This window comes from Echinops telfairi, unplaced genomic scaffold, assembly GCF_000313985.2.
Source record: "Echinops telfairi isolate 266 unplaced genomic scaffold, ASM31398v2 ScPeMD7_7412;HRSCAF=8450, whole genome shotgun sequence".
In the NCBI taxonomy this organism is placed as follows: Eukaryota; Metazoa; Chordata; class Mammalia; order Afrosoricida; family Tenrecidae; genus Echinops; species Echinops telfairi.
Genome location: NW_022111312.1, coordinates 6,944,654 through 6,963,780, shown reverse-complemented (window position 1 = coordinate 6,963,780; position 19,127 = coordinate 6,944,654). Strand labels below are relative to the sequence as shown.

At 47.3% G+C, this 19,127-nt stretch overlaps 1 protein-coding gene across 2 annotated transcripts in view; it reads right to left on the bottom strand.

Moving 5' to 3' along the window:
• FBXW8 (F-box and WD repeat domain containing 8) overlaps window positions 1-19,127 on the bottom strand; it is a 133,807-nt gene that overhangs the window by 83,213 nt on the left and 31,467 nt on the right. For both annotated transcript variants that reach the window (XM_045296761.1, XM_045296760.1), the window contains exons 3-4: window positions 9,565-9,729; window positions 5,539-5,627 (exon numbers count right to left, since the gene is read on the bottom strand). In XM_045296761.1, coding sequence (XP_045152696.1) covers window positions 5,539-5,627; window positions 9,565-9,729 — 254 coding nt within the window. The remainder of the gene's footprint in view (window positions 1-5,538; window positions 5,628-9,564; window positions 9,730-19,127) is intronic.

The window sequence follows — 19,127 nt, the reverse complement described above, 5'->3', positions numbered from 1 at the left end:
GTAGGGTCTAGAACCGATTAACCGCAATAAACGAGGGTTCACTGTATATTTATATTGGGGAGGGGAGTAGAAAAGCCAGCAGCCCTATTCAGTGGCAGCTTCTTGTTCCACGGGGTTAAGGAAGACTTTGAGGGAATGAAAGTGATTTGGAAAACTCCAGGTGTAGTTGCTTTGTACATTGTGACAATGTACAAAACTCCAGGTGTAGTTGCTTTGTACATTGTAGAAGGGATGGAGGGAAGGGTGAGGGTGGGCTGGGCCCCTGCGACCGAGAAAGCGCCACTCTCATTCCCACATCTTGGGACTGTTGACTGTTGCCGGCCACACAGCGATAGAGGAGGGCAAGGAGGAAGAGCGACACGCCTGGCATGCTGCCCAGGATGGCAGCTGCACGGCCGTGATCCTCCTGACCAGCCCGGCGTGGCGCTGGCGCTCGCCGCGCTCAACTTCTATGGGACGTTTAAGAGCTGTGAGAGCCCCCACTAAAATAAGTTTAAAAAAGGAATGCTACAATGGTGTCCAATACAATGCAAATGACCCCCAGAAACACTAAATGAAAAGCCTGTCACAAACAACCACCTACTGCATGACCCCTTTATGTGCGATATCCAGAAAAGCCCAATTCAGAGAGACGGGAGCGTAGTGGCTATGGAGGCTGGGATGAGTCAGTGCGGGTGGGTGGGGGCGCGTACTAAGGGAATGATAGAGAGTCATAGGGCACAAGTTTCATTTTGGGGTGGGAAAAAAAAACATTATAAAAATTATGGAATTACACAATGGTGATGGACGCACAACCCCGTGAATACTTTTTTTTTTGATCAGTGAACTGTACACTGTCAAGGATGAGCTGTACTGTATATGCATACAACTTAGAAGCTAGATATATGTGGTCACAGATGACCGAAAGAACAGTGCAGGAAATCCCTAAGGCCGGCTGAGGAGAATAATGGAGACACAGGAGTGGAAACAAATTTCTAAGGGCTCCACATGTCAGGAAGCAGTAAGCACACAAAGACCTTATGAATCAGAGGGAGAAAGCCAAAGCATTGACAATCACGTCAGTTTCCCATGCAAGCATCACGTACGCGAGAGTGAGGTCCTATTTGCATGACTGGTACTTGAGGCCTGAGTTTTAACAGTGCAGGCGTGATTTCAGGTTAATCGCGTTCGGTCGGGGAAAGAGTAGGGAGGACCAGGATTGAAGTAATTGTGAAGCTCACTGTAATACAAATGAGGCTGGAAGGCAGATTCACAGAGCCAGAAGAGAGACAAGCAAGAAGAGCGTGGTGGCCAGGGGTGACGGAGCGGGGAGCTGGGCTGACTGCTACTGGGTACTAGAGGTAGGGGGTTTCCTCGTGGGGGGAGAAAGTGTTGGAACTAGATAGTGATCACAGTTGGACGACACTAAAGGTACACTGAATTGTACACTGAAAAATGATTGTCGCATGCTCCGAGGGGGCATGTCACAAGGTCCTGCGACAAAATCATAGGAACCTTTATTGGACAGGTGTCTCATGCGAAGTGCTGTCTGATGTACCCTCCACCATCTGCAGAACTGAGTGCTTCCATTACAACCCGTCAAAATGGCAGCTTTCCCAGTCTCGAGGGCGGTGGTTCTCAACCTTCCTCAAGCCCTGACCCGTTAATACAGGGCCCCGTGTGGTGGTGACCCCCCAACCTTAAAACTAGTTTTGTTGCTACTTCATCACTGTCATTTTGCTACTGTGATGGATCAGGTGAACCCTGTGAAAGGGTCATTGGACCCACGACCCACGGCTGAGAACCACTGCTTGAGGTGCTCAAGGAGTGCTTCTTTCCACGTCTGTTGGAAAGGAAGTCTGGAAGGGCTGTAGGGTTTCCCAACAAGACCCTTGCAGGATGGCCCTTGCGGCTCTCAAAGAAGGAGCAGGCACAGTGGTCGTGGGAAAAAGTTCCTCAGCACCTCTTCCCTGGCCCATGTCGAACTGCTTAAAAATTCCCTGTCAGCAGCCCGTGATCACCGCACGTCTTCTGAGAAATGCTATCCAGATGAGCCTCTTGGGGATCCTCAGAGAGCAGTCGTTGTAACCTGAGGAGCCGACTCTGCCGGGACTGGCCTGGCCTGATAGATCCTCTCAGAAACCACGGCTTTAGGAGGACCTGTTTTTGAAGGCCCCCAACACTGACAAGTCTGTGGTCATCGCTGACGGCCGAGACAGTTTCAGCATGTCGTCAATTACAACCCACTTAGTATCAATACTCTTTGACAACTTACATGTTATCATTAAAAGACAAAAAACGAAAAACAAAACCAGCCTGGGTGCAACAGCCAGGAACATTGACAAAGGAGGACAGACATGGTGGAGGAAAAGCAGATGTCTGAATAGTCTCTACTCTCCATCAATTATTTGAAATACATTTAATAAGTACAAACATGCTATAGACTTTCCCTCCAGATCCACAGGACAAAGTCCTTGCCCTTTGTACGCAAAAGGAAGAAAAAAAGGGGGAGAGACGAGGCCAAATAAGAGAAAGGTGAGGTAAGCTACGAGAGAAAGCAATGGTGCGGGGTCTCTTGACGAATCTCCTTGGAGATGCATAACTGTAGAAAGCCTGGTGAGTACGACATTGATTGGGAATGAGGTAACCACAAACACCACTGTCTCAAATGAAAAGGGATTCAAGATCTGACCCAGAAAACAAGCATCGTAACCACCAGATAAAATTTTAATGATAAACACAAGATGCTCGACACACCGGCGAGATCGAAGTAGCTGATGCTAGACCATAAACGTAAGGTTCGCTGCAAAAGCGGAGACTCGGAGCCTCTCTGACCCACGGATCAAGTTTCATCTCATCGATCCACAAACTCTGCCATGGCGCTGCCTGACAAGCTGGCATCGCCGGTAATGCTGAGCTGACCCCCAGGGAGCGGAGAGGCGGGAAAAGGAGGTCTGCCACTGGGATGCGCGGCCTGCCTTTCTCTCCCAGTCACCACATCCAGACGAGAGATTCTCGGTTTCTCACTCCTTTTCTTGCTCTATGAGTCCTGTCTCAACACCCTGTCCCCAAGTGCCTTCTGACATGCTACGTGGAGACAGACCCCTTGAAACCAGACGCATGTAAGTGCTGTAGGAGTCATCCCTGGGTTAACGCCTAAGAATGCATGGCAGGAAAGGACTTAGGAGTCACGAGCTCGTAGCTCCACGGTTTATCAGAGACGTCCATCAACCAAAGGTAACGCTGACAACTGTTCTTTTGGGTACTACTGGGTCCATTCAGATGCACAGAGACCCCAAGTAACAAGAGTAGCAGTCTGGCCCCATGAAGTTGTCTAGGCTGCTACCTTTTTAAAAAATCATTTTATTGGGGGCTCATGCAGCTCTTATCACAATTCATGCATCCATCGTGTCAAGCACATTTGTACATTTGTTGCCATCATTCTCAAAACATTTGCTTTCTACTTGAGCCCTTGGTATCAGCTCATTTCCTCTCCCTCCCTGAAGGGTGCTACCTTCACAGAAGCAGATCACCAAGTCTTTCTCCTGACACGGCTCTCGGCGAGTGTAACCACCAACCTTTCTGTCCGCAGCCAAGCATTTAACTACAGCCCCATCAAGACTCCTTCACTGACTGCTACAGAAACAGAAATGTAGATTTCTCCCCTAAAATGTTTTCTAAAAATAATAGCTTTTCAGCACTCCCAAGAAGGGTACTAGCCTCGAAACACTTGTTCACAGTCAGGCAGTGCACACAACCAAACATTACAATGATCTGACAACTTGGAGGCTCAATTCAATTGCTGCTAAGAAATACTTCCTAAGGAAAAGATTTGCTCTACAGAAAAAGACTCCACAAGGATCAATCTAGAACCCCCTCCCAGTGGGGACGGATAACGGAAAAATGCGTGAGGGGTGACGGAGGACAATGTAAGATATGGAAATAATAATCTATAACTTATCAAGGGTTCATGAGGGACGGTGGGTCGGGGAGGGAGGGTAAGAAATGGGGAGCAGATATCAGGGGCTCAAGTGGGGAAGAGAATGCTTTGAAAATGATGATGGTGGCATATGTGCAAATGTGCTTGACACACTGGAGGAATGTATGGATTGTCATGAGATGTTAAGAGCCCCGAATGAAAGTTTCTTGTTTTTTTTAAAAGACAAAGACTCAGCTGCTATGCAGTTCTGAGTCTGGGGTGATTTGGCTTTCTACTGGCGAGGTGTATCCTTTCATCACACTCACTCCATCTATGTGCTGAGCAAACAAGCTGAGACGCTGGACGGCACGAAGGAGGTGGCGGCCTCAGGACTGGTGGCAGACTCATTTACCACCTGCAACATGCAGACGACCAAACTTTCTGTCGCTTCCTTTACCGGAAGTCGTTCAGGTGTAACATTAGCACCATGGACGACCAGAACAAGTAAGTCTGTCTGGGAAGAAGTAAAGTCAGAATGCTGTTTGTTGGGGGGGGACGGGGGGGACAGTGAGACTTCATACCAAGCACTATGGACGTGTGGTCAGGAAGGACTGACCCCTGGAGAAAGGCAGCATGCTTGGTAGAGAAGTAGAGGGGCATCGAAAAAAGGGGCAGGCCTTAGACAAGACGGAGGGACACAGTGGCTGCAACAACGGGCTCAAACACCCCCGTGACTGGGAGGCCGGCTCCTCGGGATGAGCAGTGTGCCCTTCTGTCGCACACAGGGGCACTGTGCGTCCAATGGAGTGCACGGCACCCGACGACGACGACAGAAGGAAAAACTTCTCGTAGGTGGAAGGAAAAACTTCTCGTAGGTGGCCCCTCTCAAACTCCCGCAGACTCTTTCTAGGCTCTGGCCTCTGCGTTGAGGTCGTAATTATACAAAGTGAGAAGTCGTTGTCAACACACCCAAAAGAAAATGGCTCAGCTTATTAGACTCTAAAGGTGGACATAAATGTAACTGTAGCAAAATATGACAGACATAAACGTAACTGTAGCAAAATATGAAGAATTCATGAAAGTGGGTTTTGGAACAGAAGCCAAAGGGATATTCAGAAGCTAAAATTAAATTTCTGGCCCACGGAGACACATAAAAAGCCTCTTTCAGGACAACTTAAACAGCCAATACGTCGCACTATGTGGTGGAAAAGGAAGACTGTGTGTGCCCACAGGCCTTCCTCAGAGGCAAGGTTTCAGAAGAAGAAAATAAGCGCAGTCCCACTTTACATCAGCCCTTATTATTCTTGCTTGACTTTTTTATGTCCGCATAAAATGCTAACTGGTTGCCTTCCTGAAAACCTAACATTATACACCCCGAGAGGGATTTAAAAGCTAGGGGAGACGTTATGGAGACAAATGACCAAGAGCACTTGCCCAGCCACTGGCTTCTCACCACTGACTTCCGAGCCCTCGAGTCTCCACTCCAGAGATGTTCCATCTTACGCACGGGCGGCTGGGGTTGAGGAAGGCGCCGACCCTCCAGGGAAGGGAAGGTCACAGGTGCCCACACGGTGGGACATGAAAAATGAAAGATGTCACGCTGGACAGTGGCTAAGGAAAAAATTATTTATTTTGCTTACCCAGCAATGACCACTCCATCATGAGAATGAACATCACACAGAACAGCATCCGGAACGTGCTCCAGCTCACTCACAGCTCCTTTGCGCTTCTGTAGAAGGACAGAGGGGGAGGGGCAATGTATCCTCTTCCTGGGATAGCCCAAGACACGCCGTTTCACTTTCACCTGCATTCCACAGAGGTCCCCACAGCGTGTGCCACCTTCCAGGTCATCGTGGCGTTCACGGGACGAAGATAACAAGGATGGGTTAAGTAACAGCAATTGCCTGTGACCAGACCATGAAAGGCAGTGGGCGTGTGACTCACTGGCCCTGTCCTAAAGGAGATTCCAGGACCATAAGGGAAAGGTGGGGGCACTAGACTGGGAAGGACCCTCCACTAGTGGGAGGACAGCCAGCCCCCGACTTACAAGGTAGTCACGTGACGGCAGACCTCGCGGTCCACTGGGTTTTGATTTGAACTAGCACATGTCGCAGCATATACTCTGCGGAGGTTATCTGCAGATGTTCACTAGCAGATGTTTCCTACCTCAAAGATTTATAAAGCTATTGATAAATAAAAATCAGTCATAAGGAAACTGCTATCAAGGGTATTTACGAAATCCTATCATTAAGTCAGTACTATCTGTGTCTACAGGTTAGGAGACATTCAGGTGGGAGAAGAGAAATTATTGAGTGACACCTGTAAACAGCTCCTCCCAGACAGACAGACAGACAGACAGACACACACACACACACACACACACACACACACACACACACACGCAGACAGAGAGATGAAATTCCAGACTGGAGAAAAAGGAGGTGGAGGAAATGGTTTAGGATTGTAGACTTTCGTAGTTCCATGGAAATCGCATTTATAGGAAACCCTAAAACCCGGTACTTCGGGCTCCTCCTATGGGAGGAAACTAAGTGATGGGCAGAGAGAAAGGCATATTCTACATTATGTACCCTTCTGTGAGTCCTGAATTATTGTACAATAATCACTTATCACAGATTAAAAAACAAGCAAACAAACTTCAAAATGTTCTGAATGCCTCCACTATCTTTTAATTCCATGTTTCCAAGTTTTTAAATCTCCTTTCTATGTTTATATATGTATATATATGTATAGACACACGCACACAAATAGTACTCATCAGGACACCAAAAAAAGTGTCAGTGCTAGGGTGCAAACCAAAAGGTCTGTGGTTCAAATCCACCAGTCGCTCTACGGGAGAGAGACGTGGCAGTCTGCCTTTGTACACACTGAACACTCTACGGGGCAATTCTGTTCTAGTCTACAGCCACTATGAATCACAATCAACTGGGTGGTAGCAAGTTTACGCAAAAATAAAGAGACTCTTGACAAATATAAAGTCTTTTACACAAGGAAGGTGGGAAAGAGGCAGGCAGTTCAAGACAAAATGCAAACACGAATACAGGTTTTCAAGAAGATCAAGTAACCCATAATTTCACTTGGCAGGACTGGCACAAGGATGAGAAACAGTGCATGTGTGTGCCAAGCCCTGTTCCTCAGCATACAGTAAGTGTTCGATAAATGGTGGCTGCTATCACTATTGTTATCATATCATTTATATTCGGGGAAGGCTGGTGACATCCATCCCATGGAAAATCACCATTTATTAAACCGCTGTGTCCCAGGCACGGTTCGAGATGGTGGGATTATCTGCATAATGGCCTTACTTAACCTGAGGGCCAAGCCTAAGGCTGAGAGATAAGGGCCAACATATCCAAATGGCGTGGCCCTGCTAGCAGTGACCCAGGGAGGAGGGCTCATGGTCAGAAGTCAGCTCTCTGGCCATCGTAGAAAAGCTCTGGGGAGAGAAGAGGCACTGGAAGAAGAGCAAGCGTCTGAACTGAAAGTCTGCATGCTTGCGGGGCTCACTGGTGTCCGTCCTGACTCTGCCCTGCCTGCTACCCACAGGCTCCGTGCCCATGCCAGTACTCTAGTCCTAGAGAAATCCTGTGGGTCCAGGGCGAAGGAGAGTTTATGCAGACTGGGCCCAGGCTGGATGTGACTGGTCTAGGGAAATTCATGCATTGATAGGCCATCCCCCATGTGGAGCTTCCAAAATAATCCTGGGATTCTTTCTAGGGTCTCCCAGCCCCAACCTAGGAGATAATACACCAAACAACAGGGCCAATGCATCTGCAAGCCAACCCTGAGTGGCGCCACAGCATTGTGACCAGTGGGCAGAGCCCTAGGCACTTGTCTAGCCAACACTGAGTTAGCATGGACTTAACGGTGTGGGGAAATTGGCCTAAGACGCTCCAAATGGAAGTCTCCCTTATATTCAGCTTGCAGTTTTTGTTTTGTTTTCCAGCTCACTCAGATAACCACCATGTTCTGAGCACCTACCAAGCATATGGCTTTGTGCTTGTTAGAGAAAAATGAAGACAGACGGTCCATTAAACGGTACACCGCCTAGGAAGTGTGATTGAGTGCCAAATGCTATATGGTGGGTCTTGAAACACCTTCACTTTTGCCGCCTCCAGCCCAAATGATGTAGTTGTACCTGCCGCTCTCTCCCTCCCTCGATTTCTAAATTACCAAAGAGGAAGAAAAAAAAACTTACCTGCTACTTCCTCCTTCTCCAGGTCTGACACCTCTGAATCTGAGCTAGGGGACAAGGACTACGTGTAGCGGCCAAACTCACAGATCCAGTGAAAACTACCACTTCGTTCTGAACTGAAATGCTCCAAGTGAAGGCCCAACTCTTAAGAGCTTTCTTAAATCCCCCACCCGGCCCACTCCTCTGTCCATGGCTGGATCGCCTGCTGTCGGGACTGCTTCTGTGTTCAGACCTCCGGCCCTTCCTTTCACTTGTGTTCACCACACCGCCTCATCGGGCCAAGTGAGTCCCCCAAAGGTGAGCTTATTGCGTTGTGTTAGTTATCCTTAGAGGAGTGGTTAGGGTTAGAGTTAACTGTCCTGAGAAGAGTGGCCAATTTTGTCCCCCTAGGGGGCATGTGGCCGCGTGTGAAGATGATTTGAGTTACTACAACTAGAGAGAGAGAGAGAGAGAGAGAGAAGTGCTGGTAGTACCTGACAGTGGAGGCCAGTGATGCTGCTCAACCTCCTGCAATGCACAGGACAGCACCTGCCCAGCCCCCACCGCCACCAACAACAAAGAAGTATGTGGCTCAGAATGTCAGTGGTGCTGTGGTCAAGACGCCCTGAATTGGAGAAATACTGTTGCCGAGAAGATCTGTCACTAATGAGGTTATGAGATTACTGGGGACAGGCATGCACACAGGCAATATGTCACCATCAGCAATGAGCAAAGCTTGTTAACCTCAAAGTCTATTAGGATTGACCTCTACAGGGGAGGAAAGAGTACCCTTCTACCCCTTCTGGACAAGTCGATCTCCAGCTGGAAAGAACCAGGTGGAAAAGAAACACTGCCACCACTCTGGTGTCTTGTCCTGCCTCAAACAGCTTTTATGTAACACTGCTCTTGACAGTTATTTCCTATGGAAACACTTCACTGTGCAGATTTTGATCTGTGATCTAATATTTCTGTAGAGATTTCAAAGTGATAAATGTGGTGGAAGCAAGCCAATGGGTTATGTGAGGGAAAAGGCGACAGTACTTAGAGACATCTCATAATCACTCGCCTACATTTACTGGAACAAACATTTTTCAGCGCCTCTTTTGCATTCAGATGGTGACTGGGGGTCTTGGTCCATCCAGAGGGTTGGGAAAAGTGAAAGAACGGGGGCTGTATAGTGAAAAGGGGGCCTCAAAGATCCTCACTATCTGTGGGGCAAGGTGCCGCCTACCCAATCTCACCCTCCTTCCCCTAGAGAGCAAGAGGACTCGGGTATTTGAAAATGAGGCTGATACTGAGAACAAAATGGGCAAATCCCCAGGTACCTGGAGGGGGATGTGTACCCCACTGCCCATGATCTTCCTGGCAATTCACCCCCAGCTGTAACTCAAGGGACCGAGTTTAATCCCCGGCCTAGGCTGCCATGCCCTTGCTGGCCACTCTTCTGCAGGTAATGGTACTGGCCACTGCTTACCTTCCAGTTGGTCTTGAGCATGTGCTCCTTGGCTCGGCACTCCTGGAAGATGAGCTTCCAGCAGGAATAATCAGCAATGCTGCTCTGGAGAAGGTGCCCTTCCTGCTGGCACAGTCTGTACCACAGCACTTCATCTTCTGAAATCACCTTCCATGTCTTGCTCACCTAAAACAGCACAAGTGACACAAATGTCAAATTCTGCAATTAGAGAAGGCCCTTGTCATCCAAAAATCAATCAACACCTTTATTATTGCCCTGGGTTTATGGCAGTATAAAATGTCTCATTAACAAAACACTCCGAGGTGGAAAAATACTACAAGCAAATGTTTCCAGTTTCATAAGATTTCAAAACTGTTGTACTACCATCTAATATTACATCTTAGATTATTTGATTAAATGATTATCTAACACATGCGGCAAAAAAATACAGGTTTAGCCCAGGTTTAGAACTGAATCCCTTTACTTTTTACTAAGGGGCACGTACATTTCTATCTTACAAAATTGCAGGCTGGTGGGTTTTGGAAAATAATCCAAGAAGCTAGACTGTGTGAAGAAGAGCGAGGCATCGTGGCCAGAGGAAGACTCATGAACAACCTGCAAGATGCCGAGTGAGTGAGTCTTTCTTACTGAAATGAAGAGGACTTGAAGCATGAATCTGATGCAGATCAAAGGCAGCCTTCAGTGGGGATTACACCTCAACATGAAGCAAACAAGAATCCTCACCACCGGGCCAGGAACCAATACCACCAAAAACAACGAGAAAAAAAATTGCTGTTGTCAAGGATTTTATTTTACTTGGATTCCCAAGCAACATCAATGGAAGCCGCAGTCATGAAATCTAACCGTGCACTGCCCTGGGCACATCCAAAGTGGTAAGAAGCAAAGGGGTCATTTGGAAGACAGGAGTGCACTGGTCCAAAGAACGGTCTTTCAATCGCCACATAAGCACGCAACAACAGCTGACCAGCGAGAAAGGCGGAGGGAGAGAGCACGGTGCCTTTGCATTGCAGCCTTGGCGATGAATGTGGAATACATCACCGACTTCCAGAACAATGAATTAAATCTGTCTCCGAAGAAATGAAGCCAGACAGTCTTTTGAAGGGAGGACAACAAGTCTCTGTCTTATGTACTTTGGACATATATCAGGAGGGACCAGTCTCTGGGGACGGACATCATGCCTGGAAAAGTGGAGGATCGGCAGAAAAAGAGGAAGATCCTCAGGGAGGCTCATCGACACAATGGCTGAAACATGATTGTAAAGATGGTGCAGGACCGGGCAGTGTTTCCTTCCGTTGTTCACAGGGCCACTATGAATCAGAACCCACCCGACAACATCTAACAACCACAATTCACAGTAATTATCCATGCCATGAAATGTCTAGTTACATAAAAATCTCAAATTCTTATTCTATGTAAAAACAGAGATTGCAAATGTAGGGATCGAAATATATATATTTAACTGAAAGCTCAGGCTATTAACTAGAATTGTAAGATCTGATATGGAGAAATTAATGTTATGCCTGGACTGAATTTCATATCCCCAACAGTATCCAGAGGAAATGGGCCATTTTAGCTATTAGTTGTTTTTGTTCTCCAGCCCTACCTTAGGGGAATGACGGGTTTCGTCCGAGACTAATGTACAAACTTGGCTGGGCGCGAAAGATGGACAGTGCTGGCAGGAGGAGGAGCCCGACATGATCTGCAGCACAGTCAAGTTATGCAGGATCAAGTGAGCACGGTTTGTTCCACATTTGAATGCCGCAACCTCCCCGCAGATAAAAAGGAGAGCAGTAACCAGCTGTTTACAGCAATGTGCGCTCTGTAGCACTCCCTTAGGGCCACTTCAAGACACCAAATACACAGGCCAGAGGAAACACGAGACCAGGTCAGACTGCGCACATGGACATGGGAGACTCGTTGTACAAGGAGGCCTTGGCCTTGTTTCACGAAGTACTGTGCAGGGGGCGCGGGCCTTGACAAGGTAAAGCGTGACTAAGCTCTTGCTCTCTGCTAGCACCCTTCTACTTGTGAATTCACTCTTAGGGAGCCCTTGCTGGGAGAGTCTTGGAGGTTCAGGGCCCTGGCATCATCTTTGTCACCAGGGCCATAACAACTCCTGCCTCCTTCTGGAGGTTCGGAAAACTAAGCCAGGCCTGCTGATACTCAAGGGCCAGCCTTGGTCAGTCTACCCTTAATACACTTGGACATCACCATCCTGGAGCTGCCAAACGCATTCTTTGGTCGCACTGCGCATCAGTCAAGTATCAAATGACTGGGATGTACCAAGACAAACCCAGAGAGTTTGAATACTAGCAAAAGGTAGTCAAAATCACCTTTATCATAACTTCAAAATTAACAAAAATGCTGCACCATTCCAAGCAACCTTACAAGCAAGCCCTGGCATTTGACCTCCTCTAATCCCGCCCCTCCTCTCACTGGCTCCACAGTAGCCTGGACAACTCAAAGCCTCCTAACCAGGGGAGTTGTGAGAGCCAGCTGCCAAAACAGGTTTGGAGGAGCCACATCCTCAAAGAACTGTCACTGTCTGACCAGTCTGGTAACTCGCTGAAAACCGCCATTCTCAGCGCCTGTCTTGATTGTGACCTGAACGGGGTATGTCAAAAGCAGTCAGGGCAACTGCTGCCCACAGCAGTGGTCTGTGGTGACCCTATTAGTTGGGGCTAGTGAGGCTGCGCCCCATTAAAAACAAAAGGAAAATGGAATGTCTACAGGGGGCTCTGGAAATCCGACCTACTCCTGGGAGTAGGTCAGAAGACTGTGCTGCAGCAAGGGGGCTGTGTGAAGGCCCAGGGACACTCTGAGAGGGCCTCGATCTCGTAAACTCTGTCTGACAGCGAGACTGTGCACAAGCAGGGAGCGGAGGCTACAGCAAACTGGTGAACCACTGAATTTTTGGCCAACACCCAGACAGCCCCTTGGGAAAGGAGAGGTGACTTATGGTTCAAAGTATTTAAGGATGACTAAGTTAACTCAGCAGAGACTCCAATGGCATGGCAGGGCAGGACAAGAAATGACAAACTTTACAGAGTAGCCCAGAGAAGTCTGTACACAAGCAGCAAGTCTATAGACAGACAGCAACAATAAGCCCTAAAGAAGGGAGGCAATCTGATTCTGAGTTCATCATTTTTATATTATACTACAAGCCACTGCACGTAAGCAAATTAGGTGAGCTAGGTGAAAAGAACAGATTCCTAGAAAGACAAACTAGCGAAATTTAAAAAAAAACAACTAGAATACCCGGAGAGCTCTAGCATGAGAAGGAGCATGAATAGTCATTCAAAATCCCCCCCACAAGGAAAGCTCCGGCCCAGGTGGTTTCACTAGTGGATGCTAGCAAATACTGAAACAAGAATTCACACCAGTGCTTTTCAAACTCTCCTCAAAAATGCAAGAGAAGATACACTGCAGATAATTCTGCTATCATCCTGATCTCAAAACCAGACAAGGAAAACCTAGGAAAAATACAGATCAAGATCTCTATGCATACAGATTTTAAGTCTTCAACAAATGAAACCCATTAAAAGAGAAGAGAGAGAGAGAGACCAGAACCAAGTAGGATTTAGCCCAGGGAGGCAATGTTGGTTTAATATACAAAAAAAATTAATAAGAAACAAAAGCCCACATGAAGTCCTCATACACAACCACGTTAACTTACAGTTTAAAAAGCAAGGAGTTATTTATGTTCAAGACAGAGTTACACTTTACAAATGAACTAATGATAATGATTTCCCCAAGGAGCTGTGAAGTGATAGAACACTCAAATACATTTGATAACATTTTCGGGAACATATCAGCATGATCAGCTGCACTGTCAGAGCAGTGAGATGTAATGGAAATCTGGTTATGCTTATGGAAAGGAAACCAAGATTCTCACTCACAGGTTTTTCATTAACTAGCTGTGCTACGAGAGTGACTGACTGTGCATGTCTTCCTCCTCGGTGAGAAGGAGGGGAGCCAGGCCCTAAAACATCCTGCGTGACATGAGATTCTCTGACCTTGCAGCCTGAGCATCTGCAGAACGTGCAGTCACCCCTCAGCAACAAGACAGCCATGCACATAAAAAACCTGCAGCAGAGCGCCCGACAGATGCAATCATTTCTGCACCCAGCACACAAATCCAGCTCACTACTAACAGCACTCTACACCCAAAATAGCCCAAACTTGCTGCCGGAGAGTCAATTCCAACTCATGGTGTCTAGGATCCACAAAGTCCTAATTATGAAACTATACTGTTCCAAATATTACATTTAAAAAGCCATCCAGTAGGCTTTTCATATGAAACATTTATAAATCCATAGTGGGTTTCTATTTACCCCATGGCGACAGAAAGAGGCTCCAATCTGTCACACAAAAACTTGGGATCCAAGAACTCAGCTGGTCTGTTTCAAAATTTCTGACTTCCCAACTTCAAGCAAACTATACTAAAAACAATCGTTCCAAGAGCGAATTCGTCCCAGAGTTTGCCTACGTAAACACTGGTCAAGGACACACAGGATGGCACACTTGATCTCTGGGTCCCTTAGTGATGCCTCTGCTATTCACGTGCACATGTGCACTCTAAGTGTGACCGTCACACCTCTGCCACCTTCTCTGCGGGTAGACACTCTTTCGAAGCAAAGTATTCACTGGCTGATCACGTCATACTTGCTCGCATCTCAGAGTTTTAGACTGAGGAATTAACGGGGGTATGGAGATGGACAAGAATCTCTGAAAGAGACAAACAGCTAACAGCTTGGCTGGGAATCAAAGGTTGGAGATTCGAGTCCATTCCCAAGTGTCTCCAAACCAGCCCCTGAAAACTTAAGGAGCCCGTGTCTGCTCTCATACTCACGAGATCACCGTGAGTCAGAACGATTTTGTTGGAAACCAACGAGTTGCACCACTTCCGCTTGAAAGAAGGCTCGGAACAAGAGGTGGACACCTGCCTCTCTTTGAATGCTGTTGGGTGAAGAACTGAAAACCCACAGTCGTCTCAGCCACCGGAGTGCTTCCTTCTGTTGTGTAGGAAATGGATTCCACCCACAGCCCTAACTTTGTCCTTCTGGAGAAAAAAAAACAAAAAAACCAGTCTTTCAACATCCCTTTAAATAGCAGGCATTGCATTTCCCCCCTTGGTCATTTCTTGATCGGTTAAGTATGGCCCATTTTCTTGACTGTTTTTCATAGTTTCCATACCTATTACCTCTCAAAAAATGCACCCCAATATTGATGCACCAAGAGGCTCCCTATCCATGTGTAGCACTCAGGACTGAACAGTACCCCAAACCTGGACTGCCGCGTGCCACAGACAGATTATCGGATACGAATTGATCGCTTCCCTTGTTGCTGCTGCTGCATCTTGTCTATGAACAAATGCTCCACGGCGGCTTCTGGAGTCTGTTAAATTTATTAAATATTTAAAGCAAGTAAAAGACTTGAACGAATATTGCAGGGACTCACCACTCTGCTTAAGAAATAAAACACTACTAAAACTTAAAACTCCCATGAATCGCTCTGTGACCACATCTCCCCGGCCCCAAGAACAATCTGAATTGGATGTTCATCGTTCTTCAGGGACTCGTCAACATTAGCTGCACTTAAAGAAAATGCAACAAAGACTTCTTACTTAAACCATATTACTTTTAAATCCAAGTCCTTAACTTCCTAGCTGTCTGTCCCATCTATACCCCCACGTCTGACTCACCATGACTAATGGTAGCCTTGGCAGTGAAGCGGTTGACTGCTAAAGGAAAGGTTGGCGGTTTGAACCCAAGCCACTGAGGAGCAAAGTGTGGTGTCTGCTCCCATGAAGACTGCAGCCTGGGCGATTCTAAGAGGCAGTTCTACTCTGTCCTATAGGGTCACTATGCGTTGGGGTTGACTTGGCGGTTTGGTCTCTGGGATCCTTTTAAATCCCACCTCACAAGTGCCCTCACCTAGCATTTTAACCACCTCAGATCAACCAGCTCTCAATCCTGTCATCCACTGCACTAGCCACTTCTCCCATCCATAAATCATCTGTAAATCTCATCAAATTACAGTCTGTGGGTATCCACATCTTATTTAAAAAGAAAATTTTTTTAGTTAGCCAAGATGGGGCCGGGACCGAGTTCTGAGGCAAACCACGGGAGCCCTCCCCAAGCTGACGTGATCCAATAAGCAGCCCACGTCGGGCCTGGCCACAGCATCAGTTACAAATCCGCTTAGCCACACTGTCATCCAGCAGTGCTCTCCCATCTTAGCCATTCGGTGTCCAGGAAACAGTGCCTCAATCTGATCACAAGTGGTCAGGCAGCTAAGAATGGAATCATGACTCAATAGCGTCCAAGTGCCAGCTTGTAGCAGACAGAACACATTTGTCCATGGTTTGATTTTTGGCATGCTTGAGCCACAGCTGAGACTACCCATGACACCCAGGTGGTGTCTGTCCATCTGTCTGTGCCAGAGTGAGTCTGAGGTCTGGGCAATCGTGAAGCAAGATAGGGACAGACCAACATCAGCTGCAATGGAGGAGGCCATTATGAAAACTGGTCCAGGGCGGAGCCCTGGCCCTACGAGAACACTGGAATGCAGTGTTCAGCAAGGAGAGACCCTTGTGGTCTCCACCACAGAATGCTAATTAAATAACAGTGCCGTTTTCTCTAATTTGAGGGGTACCTGGGCCTTTCTGTGAGTGGTGTATGCTTATGGAATATAACTATTGGACAGAGGACTCAGAGTAACATAGGGATATAAATGCAGCCAGGATTTCATGGCATAGAATTCTCAGAGCATGTTCAGTACAACAGCTCCTCAGGAGGCTAATAAATCACTTAAAGAATTCCCACTGTCTGGGAGAACAGGAGCGATGCTGGTTCCCCTTTGGCCCTGGATGGAATGAAGAGCCCACACTCTGGACCAGCAGCACCTCTGCAAAACAGGACCCTTCCTCCCGACAGCCTCTTCTGCAGCTTTCACCTGGGCAGGGGTAGCATTGCAGCAGCTTCTGCCCCACACCAGGAGTGTCCCCTAGGCCTGCCACTTTTCTGCACATGTATCCATTCATTCCCTCAGTCTGGTCGTCCCTAGAACAGAATCTTAGTCATCTCAGGTCCTTTCTAATGTTGGCGCAACAAACCTCCCTTTCCTACGTATGCACTTCCTTTTTTCTTTCCTATGCACTTTAGCCTATAAAGCCAATTAATAAAAACAGTATGACAAAAAAAAAAAAAAAAAGAATTCCCACTGTCACATAGCTTTAAACAAAACTAGGACGATTCTTCACTGCAGGACTTCGAAGAGCTTTTATTAGGCTGTCATGTAGCCAACCTGTTAGAAGTTGTAAACAGCTCCATCTCCCCACTTCTTTGGTCCCTAAACTCTTCTGTGCCGTGCACCTCAAAACTAGTGCTATGCAGAAGGCTTCAGAGAACACTGATAGGAGCTCCTGGGCCATCAACTTGAGACACAAGTTGGGCACTACTTCTACTAGAATCTGCCAAACTGATGAATACTCACACCACAGAGACATCTCCCTGGATGTGCCTGACTGGGCAAACTTCAGAGGAGAAGTTTTGGTCCCTGCCCGCACAATCAGGCTGGATGCCACGACTGACCCCAAAGTGGGGTGAGCTTTACCATTCAGTGGTCCGAAAAAGGAGTGACAGGGCTGCCTCTGTCAATAGGGAAGACCTTGACCTGCCAGCATTTTGGGAAAATCCAAATCCAGGGACTACAAGCTTGTCGGTCCTCAACTACAGAGGAACATTCTGGAGGAGTTTTCATGAGCACTATCTGTACAGATTTTCAGCCACATCAAAATGGGGATACTTTCCAGTGGGGCTTTCAGGAAGTCTCAAACCTATCAGCTCTTAAAGAACTTTTTGAAGCTGAAAGCAGAGTTCCCTATCGGCTTCAAGTAGTTTTAAGTCACACACGCTGAAATGTGGACCCCAGGGTCGACGGGATGAAACGGCGAGAACGGCGAGCTGTTGTTTGGGTGCATCACCCTCACCCCGAGAGCCTGGGTCATAAGCACTTGCACAGTAGAAAATAATACTCGGGATAACATTCAAATCCTGGATTACAAACCAGGAATCTCTGGGAGGGATTTATAAATGCTGGAGGTGAGAATTCTTTCCAAAAAGGGATCAGGATTGCAGCTACAATTAGGCGCTGAAGACAGACATGCACTGGGAGGGTGTGCTCTGTTTTTCTTTTAAAGGAGAACACAAACGGCATATTTTAAGAATGTCTCTTAATTTTAGGGGGGGGGGGGGAGAGATCAAGAAAAAGACCCAGTTGAAATTTTACAAGCCCATTTTCAAGGGTTCTACCAACAGGAAATCTAACATTTTGATTTCTGGGGTTAGATTCAATCTAGCAAGTTTACTAGTTCGGATTTTTCCAAAGGGCCTAATGGTCTTACTTTAATACACCAGAATTGGAATGGCCCTGCCCAGTAAAAGTCCCACTGAGTGAGCCTCAGCTGCAAGAATTTGCTCATAAAAGTGTCTCCAGCATTTTGCTTTATGGCACCACTGTGAGATGCAGCATTAAAAAAAGAAAAAAACCCTTGGCTCAAAAATTAGCGTTATTAGCTCTGCCTGGAATAGGGTTACCAGTGAGGCCCAGAAGGGGAGGGGGAAGGTGCCCCTGTCCCAGTCACATGCTCACATATCAAGTCTACTTGGGAAGTATACACCATCCATCCACCTTTTATTGCAAAACTCCTCAACAAAGCTGTCCAGATGGACTCATTATCTCAAGTCCCTCTCCTCCAACTCACTCTCAAATCCATTTTGATCACAACTGCCCCCACCATGTGACTACGGATTCCAGTCAAGGTCACCAATGACTTTCCCCACTGCTAGGTCCAATGGCCATTCCCCACACTGTTTCAAGAACAGCAGCTAACACCTTTGGTTACGTTTCCTCCTTGAAAATCTTCTTCCTACCTCACACCCCTCTCCTCTTCAGTCTCCTTTGCCGGTCCCCCCTCATCTCCTGGTCTCCAATCACTGTCATGTGCAAGGGCTCAACCCTGAACTTTCTCTCTATACACGCCTTGGTGACCGTGTCCAGGTCCTGTCTTTAAAGACCAATGACAGGCTGCTGATGGGTTCCAAGTCTCTGTCTTCAGCAGCCCCAGCTCATTCCTAATCTCCAACCTCACAGCCCACTGTCTACTTGTCCTTAGTTCAGAATGCTGACCTTTCCCCCAAACTTGTTCATTCTCTGTCAGTACACCCATGCTTTCAGGTGCAGGCCAACCCTCTTGGAATTCTTGTTGACACTTTTTCTCCCCCCATCCAAACCATCAGCAACCCTGTTCTGCCCACTGCTACTAGAACAAACCTGGTCTAAGTCAGCACATCCTGCATTATTTCAGTAGCCTTCTCACTCAGTGGTTCTCAACCTTCCTCATGCCGAGACCCTTTCAAAAGTTCCTCATGAGGTGGTGACCCCCAACCATACAATTATGTTCATTGCTACTTCATCACCGTCAGTTTGCTACTGTGATGAATTGGGCGACGCCTGTGAAAGGGTCGCTCAACTCCCAAAGGGGTCGCGACCCACAGGTC